Source organism: Phocoena phocoena, chromosome 3, assembly GCF_963924675.1.
Source record: "Phocoena phocoena chromosome 3, mPhoPho1.1, whole genome shotgun sequence".
Classification (NCBI taxonomy): domain Eukaryota; kingdom Metazoa; phylum Chordata; class Mammalia; order Artiodactyla; family Phocoenidae; genus Phocoena; species Phocoena phocoena.
The window spans coordinates 78,808,456-78,823,485 of NC_089221.1; the positions used below are offsets into that span (position 1 = coordinate 78,808,456).

At 39.7% G+C, this 15,030-nt stretch overlaps 1 protein-coding gene across 1 annotated transcript in view; it reads left to right on the top strand.

Moving 5' to 3' along the window:
* The first annotated feature begins 3,580 nt into the window (after positions 1-3,580).
* The window catches only part of ERAP2 (endoplasmic reticulum aminopeptidase 2), a 36,209-nt gene continuing 24,759 nt past the window's right edge, over positions 3,581-15,030 (top strand). Inside the window, exons 1-4 of the mRNA XM_065873913.1 lie at positions 3,581-4,143; positions 7,856-7,994; positions 11,863-11,997; positions 13,764-13,884. Coding sequence (XP_065729985.1) covers positions 3,593-4,143; positions 7,856-7,994; positions 11,863-11,997; positions 13,764-13,884 — 946 coding nt within the window. The 5' untranslated portion in view covers positions 3,581-3,592. The remainder of the gene's footprint in view (positions 4,144-7,855; positions 7,995-11,862; positions 11,998-13,763; positions 13,885-15,030) is intronic.

Genomic DNA, 15,030 nt, shown 5'->3' on the forward strand with positions numbered 1-15,030 from the left:
CCACCCATTGTACCCCTTTAACTATAGGAAATGCCACTCCGAGGGACTCTATACAGGTCTGTGCCTCTGGCCCTAGGTATAGGCTACCTCCTTGGTTTTGCTCCTTCTACTTTATTAAGTTTTTCCTCCAGGTTGAAATGATAAAATATAACAAGGGAAAAGAAATTGAGGATCAAGAGCTAACTAGGATCTAATCACGGCAGCTACTGAATGTGGAACCAAACCCAGGTTGCAAACAGAGATGCACAGCACAACAAGGCACGAAAACCAGTGTGTGAAGGAGGCCTAAAGACGATAGGAACAAAGCTCGTTATACTTCACTCAAGAACAACACTTGTGTGCCAGCGTGGCCCTTTAATGCACTAGGATCTAAACGAAAACATCACACGGGACTTGAAAGAGGTCATGTGGACTTTAGGCTGTCAGTGGGCCTCGCACAGTCTCCACACGGGGAACTGCCTCTCTGTCTAAACGGGGGGAAACCATGGAAAGATATATGGAGCAGGGGGTGGCATGATCAAGCAGTGGCTGAAATAATCTGCTGGAGGGCATCGTACAAGAGGACTGCAAGGACACATCTTGAGAAGCAGCAAAACTTGTTTGAAGGCTGATGTGAGGAGTAATGAGGACCTGGACTGTTTTAATGACTGTGGGAAAAAAATTTTTTTAAGCTGGATAAAAAGATTAAAAAGGACGAATCACAGGCAATGGAGGAAGGCTTGAAGCAGATGAAGTTAAAACAAAAGGCTCTGATCTGGGGACGAAGACATTGCTTGTGTTGTTAGCAGAACATCCACATGAAGACAGTCCATCAGCCTGTTGGAACTGCAGCAGAAGAAACCTGGAAGGAGAGATCAGGAGAGGGGAATGTGGGATGGGTGAGGGGAAATAAGAAATCTCTGCACTTGAACATATTCTCCGAGGGAAACAGTAAAGTGGGAAAAGAGCAGAGAACAGAGGTTTTATCTTTGTGGAAGGCCCATATCCGGGATGGTGAGGAAAAGAAGGCCCAAGAAAGATGGAGAGACATAAAGGTGGGAGAGAGCTCCTTTATGCCCAGGAGGCAGGAGGTTATAGACATAGGAAAGGGGTATATATATCATCTCTGTTAAAGGTCATAGAAGCTGGCTGGGAGTTACCTTTCCCAGGTGGTTGGACAGAAGTCATATTTCACAGTAATATGGACACAGCACAGTGAGGAATTCAAGATCGTGTCTTAAAATCACTCAGCATTAAAAAACAAAACAAAACAAAAAAACTAGTTTCTGAAGGCTTCACCTGGGGACATGGGGGTGGGGAGGATAAAACAGCAAGAGCGGCAGTCACTGGGATTGCTGGAGTCCCACCTGGCCTTGCCATGGTGTGACTTTTACTCTGAAGCTCCTTGTTAATTTCAGTTATGCAAAGTTCTGAATCTTACTCTAATAGAAAGTGAAAGCAAAAAGAAATTCCCCTCCATTCAAATCTGCAACAGCCTGGATTAAGGTAACACATCAACATTTCTCTTGACCTTGTCTTAAAATCGTTATTTTTTCAGTGAGAATAATGACCTGAACTGAAGGTATAAAACTTCTGTCTTGAGGAGCTCTTGCAGCCTAAGGTGGGGATCTGGGGAAGGTGGGTGGATCTGGCACTACTGTATTGGAAAGTTCGTGCAGTGCAGTTAAGGATAGGATTTTATTTAAGAATCTGTTTAACTGACTCACTCTCTTTTGGAGATTCTCTTAGCTTTTCCCAAATGTTTGTTGCAGTTCTTGTATCTTCCATGTCCAGATGTTTTGTTCAAAACACTAAAGCACAGTATAATGGAAAACCCATTAGACAAAGGGTCAAAGAACTGTATTTTAGTCTCGATTCTCCTTCAAACTTCCTATGTGATTTTGGGAGAGTCACTCACCCTCGGGTTCTTTATCTGGACACGAAGGACTTGTACTAGCTGGCCTTTAAAGTTCTTATCAGTTCTAAAGTTAAAGACTACATGAGTAAATATCAAGGCCTTTTTCTCCTCTTTTACCAAAAATATATAACTTCCTTTGGGTATGTCTGCTACACGTGGGGGCAAAGCACCATAATTTAGGCCAGAGAATGTGAGTTATAGTAACCACAATAAAAATTTAATGTTTAACATTCATTACATGCTCCCTACATGCTAGCTGCTGTGCTGTGCCATATTCTTCACATGAATTATTACGCTTAATCCTCTCAATGTTAGTGTCAACCATTACCCTATCTTATAGGCGAGGAAACTGATGCTCAAAAAAATCAGAAAATTTGCCCAAGATCATTCAGGTTAAGTACCATGGAGCTAGAGTTGGGACACAGGCACTCTGATTCCCAAGCCCAGGACCTAACAAATAAATAATTTCATTTTTCAAACCATCAGAAATTCAAGCTAATAGACCAATTATGGTTTGATATATCAGAGGCCCTTGGAACATTGGGATTTGGTAGCAATAATTTAATGCTTGTCTAAAAAGAGGGGAGGAGTGTTGTTATTTAACCATTATTTTCTTCTTTTTCTTTGTTTCTTTAATAATATTTGTTGATCTGCATTAATATTGCAAATTGGAAAATTGAAGTAACTGTTTAGACAATTAATTCAAAAGAATGTGTTAATGATAAAAAAGAAAAGGAAAGGAAACCATTCATGGGTTTAAGTTGAAGCAGGGAGAAGGTAAATAGAGGCAGGTGACAGGGTGGGTGTCAGAACTGAATACCTAAATTAACCACATATATTGTTTGTCCTTATTTTATGTTTTGTAGTGTTAGTCTTCTAACGAGAAGAGATTGTCTTAGTTTTATTTACAGAGGCAGTGTGAGTTCAGTTCGATTTGTGTTTTCAAAGGTAGCCTGAGATGAGGATGACCAAAGCAACTTTTAAAAATACTCTGTTTGAATATTATAAATGAAATTTTATTTCCATGGCTTTTGATATATTGGAAATAAACTGAGGGTAAACACTTAGCTTGACCAGCATCCTTTATACCAGCAACCATAGAATTGGGTCATTCAGCTGTTATTTATTGAAAGAGGTGAAGTTCAAAGCCATTGATAATAGTAATATCTGGTATCCAAAGAAGATTGAGCATTCTTCATGACTTATTAAGACAAAATAGAGACACCTGTGCAGTTTATGTTCAGGTATCCAGACACACTCTTAAAATGATCTAACCAAATGTTAAAAATGCTCAAAATGCAATGAATTTACACACCTACCTTCTGCCCATTGCACAGAATGCAGAGGGGATATCATAGATGTAATTTTAAGGCAGAGTCCCTTCAATTGAGCTCTAAAAAACTTTTATTTATAATACCCAGATGATAATTTCTACTTTATTTTGTGGATGTTTGGTACAATTCACATATGCCCATCTATTTTTCAGGTTATATTTATAAATTGAAATCTTTTTCTTCATGCTATAAATGTTTTTTTTTTTTCTTTCTTTCCAGGTTAAGTCCATTTATTGAAACATACTGTTCAGATCCTGAGTGACATAACTGGAGCCAACACGGTGCTATGGAGAACTGTGAGATTTAGCCTGGATATTAACTTGTCTTCTAGAGAATAGATTTAGTATTCCCTTCTGCTATAATGGCTAATTCACGCAGAAAACTAATATTTAATATTTACATAGGATTTTACTGCTCAGCAGTCATCCAAATATGTATTTGTTCTCAGTTCACAAGTTCATCTATTGATCAGTTCAATAAGGACCGTGGGGCTTTCCCAGTAGCCATCAATGGGGAAATATTTCCTTGGCATGAGCTAAGGCTCCCCACCATGGTCATTCCCCTCCACTATGACCTTTTTGTCCACCCAAATCTCACCTCCCTGGACTTTGTTGCATCTGAGAAGATCGAAGTCTTGGTTCGAGATGCCACCCAATTCATCATCTTGCACAGCAAAGATCTTGAAATCATGAATGTTACTCTTCAGTCAGAGGAAGATTTGAGATACAGGAAACCAGGGAGAAAGCTAACTGTTTTGAGTTATCCTGCTCATGAACAAATTGCACTGCTGATTCCAGAGAAACTTATGGCTGACCTGAGATATTCTGTGGCTATTGACTTCCAGGCCAAGCTAGCTGATGGTTTTGAAGGCTTTTATAAAAGCACATACAGAACTCTTGGTGGTGAAACAAGGTAAGATGTAGCTCCAGTTGTTTGTAGTCTTTTGTGATACTTTCCTTATGGGTTATGTCTCTTTGCCAGGAGCACGCTTCAGTAGTTATTTATGAAAAGCCCGAAAAACTATGGGGAAACTCAGAAAGAGAAGCTCTGCCATTCCTAAAGGAAATCACAATAAAGATGGGAACACAGGATGCAGAGGCATAAGTGGCTAGAGAGAGAATAACCAGGAGGAAAGGCGAATATATGACTATGACAAGACTGACATGTTTATCTCCTAGGGGAAAGGATGGTCAGTGCAGAGAGAGCTGAAATGCGGAGAGGCTTCTCAAAGGAGGTTAGACTTGATCTGAGACCAAAAGGAAATGTACGTAAGATTTGGGTTGGGAGAGAGAAAATGAAAGCATGTACATTGCCCAGGAAACAGCATGACTCAAATCCAGAAGACAGAAACAAGTCAGTTTGGAGAACTGAGAAATATGGTCTATTTGATCAGCTCATGTTTATTGAGCCCATGCTATGTGCCAGGCACCGTTCTAGGTACTGAATGTATAGTAGTGAGAGATAGACTAGGGATTGGGAATAATTTAGCTGAGTGGTCAGGAAAGTTCTTGGTGAGGCGGAAGTGCATTTAAACTGAGACCTGAACTTTCATGAGGACATCTAAGGGCACAGTGTTCCCAGCAAAGGCATCAGCAAGTGCAAAGTCTGTAAGGCGGGAGTGATTGAGAGACGAAGGACAATGAGAGAGGGAGAGAAGTAGAGTAGAGAGGGGTCAGATCATGTAGAGAGAGACTTAGAGCCTCTTGTCTTAGGCTTTTACTCAGGGGCCATGGGAATTCATTGGAAAGTTCTGATGTGATGTACACCTTATAAAGATCAAGTATATGTTGATGGTACATTATAGAGAGGAAAAAGTAGAAGCAGATTATTCTTTCAGGAGGTCATTGCAATTGTTCAGGCCAGAAAGGATGTTGGCTTGGGCCAGGCTAGTGGTGCAGCTTATGGAGTGAAGTGATTGAACTTGGCATTTGTTTTCAAGTGTAAAACAGACAGAATTTGCTGACATTGACTCTGTAAGGCAAGAGAAAGAGAGGAACCAAGGATGTTTCATAGAGGGGATGATTTGGTTGTCCAGGGCCAGGGTCCATCTCAGAGGGGAGAGGAGTCTGGTTTCAGTGCTCTCCTACATTTTATCAGCTACATTCAATTGCCGGTTTGAGAAACCCCCAATACAATGGCTTTGCCACACACTTGTTTTTCTCATGCAGCAAGAAATCCAGAAGTAGGGTATCCCAGGTATGCTACAGTGTTTACCAATATTATCCAGGACCCAGGCTTCTCGTATCTTTCTACTCAGCCATCCTTGGCATATGACTTTCCTCCTAATACAAAATGATTTCTACACTTCTAGGCATCAAGTCCACATTCCAGGCAGGAAAAGGGGGAGATGGGGGAGAGGAAAATGCAAAAAGAAACATTCCAGCTGAGTCTGACTCCTTTTACCACGATTTCTCACCCAATGACTTCAACTAGGCCAGAATGAGTCATGTGCCCACCAAGTTGCAAGACAATCTAGAGAAGTGATTTTTTCATCAGACACATTGCCTTCCTGAACAAAATCAGGATTCTACTGGAACTGAAGAAGGAGAGTGGATATTGGTAGGCGACTTTAGCCCCGCAGTGTCTGCTGCCTACCTCCCCTTCCCCACTTCAGGTGCTCACTGCCCTCTGCAGCTCACATGCCCACCCCACAGCCCCCAGCAGTCTACTGAGGACAGCCCTTCCCAGGCCCACCTCCCCTTCCCCTGGGGACGCTTCCCCTCGTTGCAGCCTCAATTCTCAGAGGCCTATTCTCAGGTCCAGCACAGTATTGGATAGGAAACATCAACTTCTCACTGAGGTACCATGTGACCAGTGATGGTTTATTTTACTTTTTTCAAGTGACAAAACCTCCACCTAAAAGAAATATTTTAAGGATATAATCTGGGGAGATGAGGGAGACCAGAGGGGGGATTTTTTTAGAGTAGAAGCTTGGAAAGTAACATGCCTCCCATAATTAACTGCAGACTATTTCTGACTCTTCTTATGATTAATTAGTCAGCTCTCTTCATACTCAGTCACCTAGTAGGTCTTAGCACGTAGGATGATTTGTACGACAGTGTCAACGGCATTTTATTACCTCTCTCTCTTTTTTTCATACACACACACAATACACACCCACATGCATACATACACAACTTAACTTAAAATACAAAAATAATTCAGTCAACAATAATTCTTTGAGAAGCAGAAAGTCACTACTTTGCATGCAGCACTAAAATTGTGTAAATAGCAAAAAAGATCTTAAAGTTTGGGCTTTTCCATTCTAAGACTTAACTATAATCAAAATTTCACATTAGTAAAAATTATTCCAGGTACTTGGGATTCCTTTACTCCTGTAGGACCTGTTACTGAATCCAAGTAATACCGAGGCCCCAAACAAATCATTTAGCTCCCAGTCTCACTTTTCCAACCTGTATTATAGAAATACAGTAGACGGAGGCAACATTATCGTGACAGGCCCTCTTTTCCCTCCTCCTGGCCCTTCTCAGCCTTTATCTGTCCCTTGAGCTTTTCTATTCTGCTCTCCTTCTTCAATCAAAATATGCTGTCCAGAGTTGCTGCTTAATTAAAGCTTTAAAGCCCAAATAATAAATCTGTAATTATATCATTTCAAGCATTATCAAGGTGATGGGGTATAGAGATTTGTCAGAGTATCTATCTACCTGTTATAGTCTGAAGGCTGGACCTGCTCTGCCGGCAAGTAGAGAGAGCTAGACGTGTCTGGGGGGGAAGCTTGGGTCCCCCAGGAAGACCCTTAGCCAATGACGATACAGAATATGAAAGCCCAGCTCCTTGCCTCCAGTAGGGGAAAACTTGAAGGTGTGGTTTCCACTCCAGAGCTCCGCAGGGATGAAGCTGAAGCTGGCACCGGGCCTCACTTCTTCCTCTTCCCTGTCCCGCTTGCCACCCTCCTTTACCTGTTTCTCTTTTTTTTGTGGTACGCGGGCCTCTCACTGCTGTAGCCTCTCCCGTTGCGGAGCACAGGCTCCGGACGCGCAGGCTCAGTGGCCATGGCTCACGGGCCCAGCCGCTCCGCGGCATGTGGGATCTTCCCGGACCGGGGCATGACCCGCGTCCCCTGCAACGGCAGGCGGACTCTCAACCACTGAGCCACCAGGGAAGCCCTACCTGTTTCTCTTGGCAGCCTGTTCTTATAAATCCGGATCTGCTTCCTGGGAACACAACCTAAGGCATCACTCATCTCACAGGTATTCATATGTCTGACTGAGGCCCACTCAGGTTTAGTGATGACACTAAACTACTAATTTCTTAGTCAGTTTTGAAGTCAAATTGGACATGACTAGCTCAGCAAATTTACTAGCTAAGGGTCCTGGTAAGGTCGCTCAAATTCTCTGAGCCTCAGTATCCTTCTCTGCAAGTATGAAGGTGATCATGTAAATAGAGTGCCCAGCACCATGCATTATTCATGATTGGCAGCTACTAAACAAAATTTTACCCTCATTTTCTTCAAAAATAGATTCTGGATTCTCTAAGGTTATAGTTTGAGAAATCAGACGTATCACCTCCACGTTTGATAAGCTGTGTTCTGAAGGTACAAATTCATTTTTTTTTTTTTTGACTTCACTTGTGTATTCTTTCTAGAATGTACTTCTTTTCACAGAACAATTGCAGTAACGGATTTTGAGCCAACCCGGGCACGAATGGCTTTCCCTTGCTTTGATGAACCACTGTTCAAAGCCAACTTTTCAATCAAGATAAGAAGAGAGAGCAGACACGTTGCCCTATCCAACATGCCAAAGGTATTTGCCAATTTTAGGAACTTTGGGGAATTGTTCTCAAAATGAACTTTGGTCTTTATTTTGTTGTGTTTTAATATTTTGTTTGTTTTTAGGACTTATGCCATTAATTTGGTTTTGATCCTTCTACATATTACATTACCCCAATCCATCTAGATTTTAACATCATTCTGTTTGGGCATTGTCTCACAAGAAGCTTTATTTTTTACATAAAGTGATTTCAATTTTACTTGTGTTTATATGGAAGCAGAGTTCTTTTAAATCAGTGTTACTTGGCTAGTGATGAAATTCAGAATTGCCCAGAACAGCACTTCTCAAACTTTAATTTTCAGATGGGTTGTCTGAGGATCTTGTTAAAATTCAGATTCTGATTCAGTTGTTCTTGAGGTAAAGCTCAAAATTCTGACTTTCTAACAAGCTCCCAGGTGATACCACTGCTGCTAGTCCAGAGACCACATGTGGAGTGGTCAGGATCTAGAGAAGCTTGCCTGGGCCCCATCCTGGAGATTCTGATCTAGTAGTCTGTGATATAATGTCGAAAAATTTTTTTTTTAAGTTCCACGAGTAGTGCTTAAAATTAGTTATGAAAATTATATCTCATAGTTATAAACTTTTTTAATTGAGAGACCTCTGAACACTTTTATTTGAGTCATGTTTATACTCAAAATGCAGAGACTCTGAATGACACAGTAGACACTGAGCCTCATCTGATGTTTCCTCACTAATGATATGCTTGCCTTTTGAGCTGTTGAACGAAATGTAAAATATTTCCCCATTGCTACTTAGAAAGTAGGATAAAAATAGAGGCTCTCCGGACAGTGCTTCAGCAGGATGAACTCAGAAAGCATCCAGGTCATCATAACCCAGCCAGTGACTCCACCCTAGTTTCCTCTCTGCCCTCCACAGTGACTGTCCTCTGTGGATGAACGGGGGAAATGAGTCCATAAGCTAGAAGCTGAATTTCCCCCAGATTTCTGTTTAATGCTAGAAAAGTGTTTGCTTTGAAATACTTGCAGAGCAGATCAAGGGGAAAAGCGACACACTCCACATGACATATATCCCACAGTTTTTCCACGATCATACAGACAGCAATTTAATCTGCCTCCTCACGTTCAGGTAAAAAGGATTTGCTACTTAGCTCCAAGTCTTCTTTCTATGAACCAGATGTTCATTTGAGGGTAGTTCAGTCCCTTTCCTGGCAGCTTTTTATTAACAGAATTTTTCACACGAGTAATCATGGAGGATAAAGTAAAAATACAGTTAGTAATGCCTTTTAATTAAAATGTGATGCAAACATCAATTGTCAGTTATATTAGAATCTCAGTTTTCTATCTTTAGAAACCTTCAGTAACTTCTCATATTTAGGAAAAATAAGTGAAAACTTTGAAAATATTTCATATAATCCTTGAACTTTGCATTGCCTCAGTTGACTGGGCCAGTTCTCTGGATCATGCCTTTTTCAGCAAATATTGGCTTTAGTTTCTGCTTCTCGTTGGCACGCCCAATCCAGACTTTCATGGTGATCCAAAAAAAGGAGAACAGAAGTAATGCTACAATCATACTCTTTGGATAATAGCTGCGGCGCTTAAGATGGGTTATGGACTGGTGAGAAGAAGCGACACATACTAAGTTCTCAATTTGTTTAGTTAAGAATGTAGGAATACAAGTTAAGAACACTAGGAAGTGAGGTGGTCAGCCAAGCACTAGTAGAGGCAGCATATATTCTGGGCATGTCTTTGTCCCCTTCATTCCTTAAGGGAACACACACCTGCTGGTGACACTTGCTATGCAAGTAGAATCCTGCCAAAATTCAGAAGACAGCTAAATCCTTCTCTAGCAACAAGTGTTTTATACTTAGAGCTTACATCACCATCCTGGAAGGACTTACACTAACAGCCCAAATACTTCCATTTAAGGCAGTGTTGATCAACATGGGTCACTCCAGGCTCCTGAACAAAACTCAGCCTCCGTGGGCTACGTCTTCATCTGGGGGGGAGGGGAGAAGTCAGAGGGAATGCCCACCTGTCTCCTGTCTCTGCCACCAGCTGTCCAGTGTCACAGACTCGTTTCCCCACAGTCCCACAACCTTTCCCCTTCCTCCCCTCACCCATCTACACACTTGACAAAAGGGTCTTGCTGCTGAGTTTGGTCAGAGGACCACAGTCATCACGTCCCCTCCCTAGCTCCTACCATAACCCTCTCATCTGCTAGGAGTATGTACCCACAGAACTCTGGTTGAATCAGACCCCTAAAAAAGATTATTGTTGGACAATAAGGCCCTTCTCAGCCTTTATCTGTCCCTTGAGCTTTTCTATTCTGCTCTCCTTCTTCAATCAAAATATGCTGTCCAGAGTTGCTGCTTAATTAAAGTTTTAAAGCCCAAATAATCTGTAATTATATCATTTCAAGCATTATCAAGGTGATGGGGTATAGAGATTTGTCAGAGTATCTATCTACCTTATAGTCTGAAGGCTGGACCTGCTCTGCCGGCAAGTAGAGAGAGCTAGACGTGTCTGGGGGGGAAGCTTGGGTCCCCCAGGAAGACCCTTAGCCAATGACGATACAGAATATGAAAGCCCAGCTCCTTGCCTCCAGTAGGGGAAAACTTGCTGAACAGAGGTAAAACTTACAGCCCTATGCATGCTGCCACCTTTCCTAGAGTATTTGGTCAGTGTTTCCTGCTTTATTGAAACTTAGGAATTGAGTTTTTGATAGAATTCTGTAGAATTTAATAGCACACACATTTGTCATTGACGTAGGCAAGGCAGTTTATGATAATACTTCAAGCTATTTTTTCTCGCCAAAGCAAACTGCAATCTTATACAAACACATAAAACATGATCAACAGTCCGTGGTTAGCACTGCCACAAACCAGATGCCTTAAAAGGAGGTTGGAGAGGGTGAGGGACAAGCCAGTCTAAGAATTGTTTTCAGTTTGAAGAAAGTGGTATTTTCAGATGACTGGATCTGTGTCCTTTCAGAATTTAGGGGCATCATACCGTGGTGAAGACCGTCTCTGGGACAAGCTATCCAGGGCAAATAAAGATAGAATTCAGTAATTACTCAGTGAATTTGATGGATGTGGCTGACCAGTCTATAGCCTTAAAACTCTTTCCTTCCTCAGTAGATAGGCAGAAGCTCAAATCGCTAATGATCTCCTTGGCCTGACTGCTTTCATTGCTGAATCAATGAAGCAAAGATAAAATAAGACTATGACTCAAGCTGTCACCCAGCGAGTGGAAGAATGAGCAATGGCTTTAGAGTCACACGGTCACATCCACATCTTGATCCTGCCGTGGAACTAGCCATGTGATCTTGGGCAATTCAGTTAACATTTCTGAGACTGTTTCCTCACCTGTGAAATAACACCTACCTCACACACAAATAATAGGAGAATTAAAAGATAATGCAAAACATCTAGCACAGGAAAAAAACAAAAAAACCATCTAGCACAGTTTTGCTTCCCATTTCCTTCTGCAACAGAGATTTATTTATTATATATAACAAAGGGAAAGGGACTCTTCTCTGGCATTTTTGCTTAGAAGTACAAATCTTGAATTGATGCCAGTGTTGGAGATTATTGTATCTCAAGAAAGCAGAAGCATCTAAGATATTTTTATGCTTTCAAGCAACAAAATAGATATCATTTTGAGATCCCAAAGTAGTACATTGTGTCTTCGAGGAAGTCTAGAGATAAAAGAAATAGAGAGAGGTGAAGCCACAGAATGTTATGAAGGGTCCACTGATCTCCTATAAGGGGATCACACGTCCTTCGGAACATCAAGCTTTCCTCTAACTTACGTAGCCTATGTCATAGGCATTCTTGTAAAATACTCCAGTTTTCAAATACTAATTCTTTCCCTTCCTGTAGGTTAAGACAATTGAACTTGAAGGAGGCCTCTTGGAAGATCATTTTGAAACTACTGTAAAAATGAGTACATACCTTGTAGCCTACATAGTTTGTGATTTCAACTCTGTGAGTGGCACAACCTCGTCAGGGGTCAAGGTGAGTTTGGGTTCTCATTTCATACACAGTGCAGAATAGTGTCCTGAAGGCAATGAGCTTTTCTTTATTTTAAGGTTATTTTCCTTATTATCAAAGTATCATGCTTATTTACAAAAATAGAGATAGATAAAAAATAAGTTACCCACAATCCCATCACCAAGATATAATTACTGGTAATATTTGTGTCAGCCTTCCAAGTATTTTCTATAAGTCTGTCAGTATATGAGTGTATACAGTAACAGTATATACTGTATATGACTATATATATGTTTTACAAAATAATCTATGATTGTTTTAGCTCACCATATATGCCATAAAAATTAAATGCCATTAAATATTTCTATAATATTAATAATTAATAGTATTTTACTCTACTACATAGAGGTACCATAAGGATTTTTAAATCAGCTTCTTATTCTAGGACACTTACATTGTTTCCAATTGTTTCTGTAAGTTTATTTCCTCAGTGAAAGGAGGTCTTCATAATTTTTAGAGCATTAATTGTTTACAAAAATTTACAGTACCCAATAATTATAAAGTTTTGCGACTATCAGTGAAGGCATGAAAAATAAGGAGGAACCAGGTTATAGACATAAAACATATTCAAAGAACCATAAAATAATGAAAAATAGCAATAAAATGGCTTATGAAAAATAGCAATAAAATGGCTATTACAATTTCCATACATATTATACCTTTGGATATGTAGATACATGTTATCAGCAATGTGTCTACATATATATATGTGCAGAGATATAGATGTGTGAGAGGTCAGATGGAACTTTACTTCAGAGGACAGGGTCCTGTCAGCTTCCTTGGATTCACATCCCAACTCTACAGTTTTCTACATGGGGGGCTTGAAGTAAGTTACTTAATCTCCATGTGTTTCCATTGCTTCATCTGTAAAATGAAGACAATAGCACCTATTTCATGAGGTGATTGAGAGGATTAAATTAGATTTTACATGGTGCATTTAGCACAGTGCCTGGTACGCCACTGTGGTCACTAATATATCCTTCTTATAAAATTTCTGAGGAACTTCAGTTAACTCAGAGCATGAAAGCAGATTATGAAGTGAGAGCAACACTGTACTTGAAACCCAAGAAGATTGGAATCTAACTTTATTTCTTCCACTTAATAGCTAATAGTTTGCAGGGATTCAATGAACATATTGGGGCATTTTTGAGTTTAAAGAAAACACGACATGGTGGGATGAACTGGGAGATTGGAATTGACATATATATACTAATATGCATAAAATAGATAACTAATAAGAGCCTGCTATATAAAAATAAATTAGTTTTTTTAAAAACCCAATAATCAAAAAACAAAAGAAAAGAAAACACGACAGAGGGTGGCTCGAATAAGTTCATGAAGGCTTTCCACCTCATAGAATTATGTTTTATTTGAATTGTGTTGGTGGTCATAATTTTGGAAGGTTTATTCTCAAGTGCTAGAGTACATGATAGTGATGAACTGAAGTGGGCTCTCATGAGGTGATAGGTTTACATAGCTTAAAACGTACAGATTAGCACCTAGGGAATGTACTGTAACAGAAAATACAGGGTTGTTTATAATTTTCAAGAGTGATTCTTGCTTTAATACTTTACAGAACATCTTATCCCCTGTTGACAACATGTTTAACAGTATCTCAATAATTTCTTGAAAAATTCAGTCTGCCTTTCTTTGGGTGAGGGCTGTTAGGAATGGAGTTGTGCAAAGGAGCTGTCCTTCAAAGACCACTTCTTCCCACCAACATTTCCCAGGTGTCCATCCATGCAGCCCCAGACAAATGGAGTCAAACACATTATGCTTTGGAAGCATCATTGAAGCTGCTGGACTTTTACGAAAATTACTTTGATATCCACTATCCACTCGCAAAACTGGGTAGGTTCAAATTCCACATCATCGTCTTTATTTTTAGAACATACTTTGATTTCGTCCCTCTTAGTATGTGATTTAAATGAGCACTGAAGACGTTCAGTTAGCCCAGAAAGCAATAATTTGTACCTCAGAGATGGTCCTAGAGTGTAGAAAATAAAGTATTATGAGAAGCCCAAATACTGTGGTTCATTTCTCTATTCTTTTATAAGGTTTAATATTAAAATATCTGCATTTTATATTAGATTTAAATGGATGAATTTTCTGGAGCATATATTTTCTTCTGTACCATATTTGTACAAGACTAGCAATCTTTTATAAAAGTTGCCGAAGGTTTATGTAAATAGCTGAAAATTGTCCCTCCATCTGTTGTCTACCGTGTGTCTGAGGCTGGAAGATAAGACTGTGGCACAGACTTAAAAAAAGAAAAAGATTTCGAGGAAATAGATAATTTGAATGTAGTAGTCGTAGATCTTTATATGAGAAAATACACACAGGCTATCTTGGTTTTAATTTTCTATCTTAAAATTTAAAAATTGTGATTTTTATGTTACAGAATATATAAAAACCATGACTTAAAATTTATAACTTATATAGATTAATTTTTAGAGTTTCTGACAATGACAAAACATTGTTTTTCTTTGGGACTTTAGAAAACACACCTTGTCATGTCCTTCCTCCCCTTTCCTGCCCAATCTCCATACAGTTTTAGACAGTTAAAAGGGACCATCAGAAGACATCTCCAGGGGGTTGTCCCTACAGTTCCTGAGTCTCACTGTATTATTATAGCGCAGGTTCTATACACCTTTTAGTACGGATATACTAAATCAGTTTACCCACAGTCCACTGCTGTTCTCTGTCAAAAATCAAGGAGAGATCAAATAACAGCTATCAACAATCTTAAGTTGCTCTTGAAAAATGCAACCTTGAAGATCATATGAAGTGAATGTATTTAAAATAAAACTAACTGAAAGGAAACATGCAGCTTAGGAAAAAATTGAGCAGATATAAGCATTTCTAATGGCTTTGGGAAATAATATAACTAATATAAAATCATCAATGCAATTTAGAAAAGGAGTCATTCCCACATTTGAAGTGCTAATGAATACTAATCTTTACTAGTGCTAGTTTGCTTTTTGATTGCATTATAAA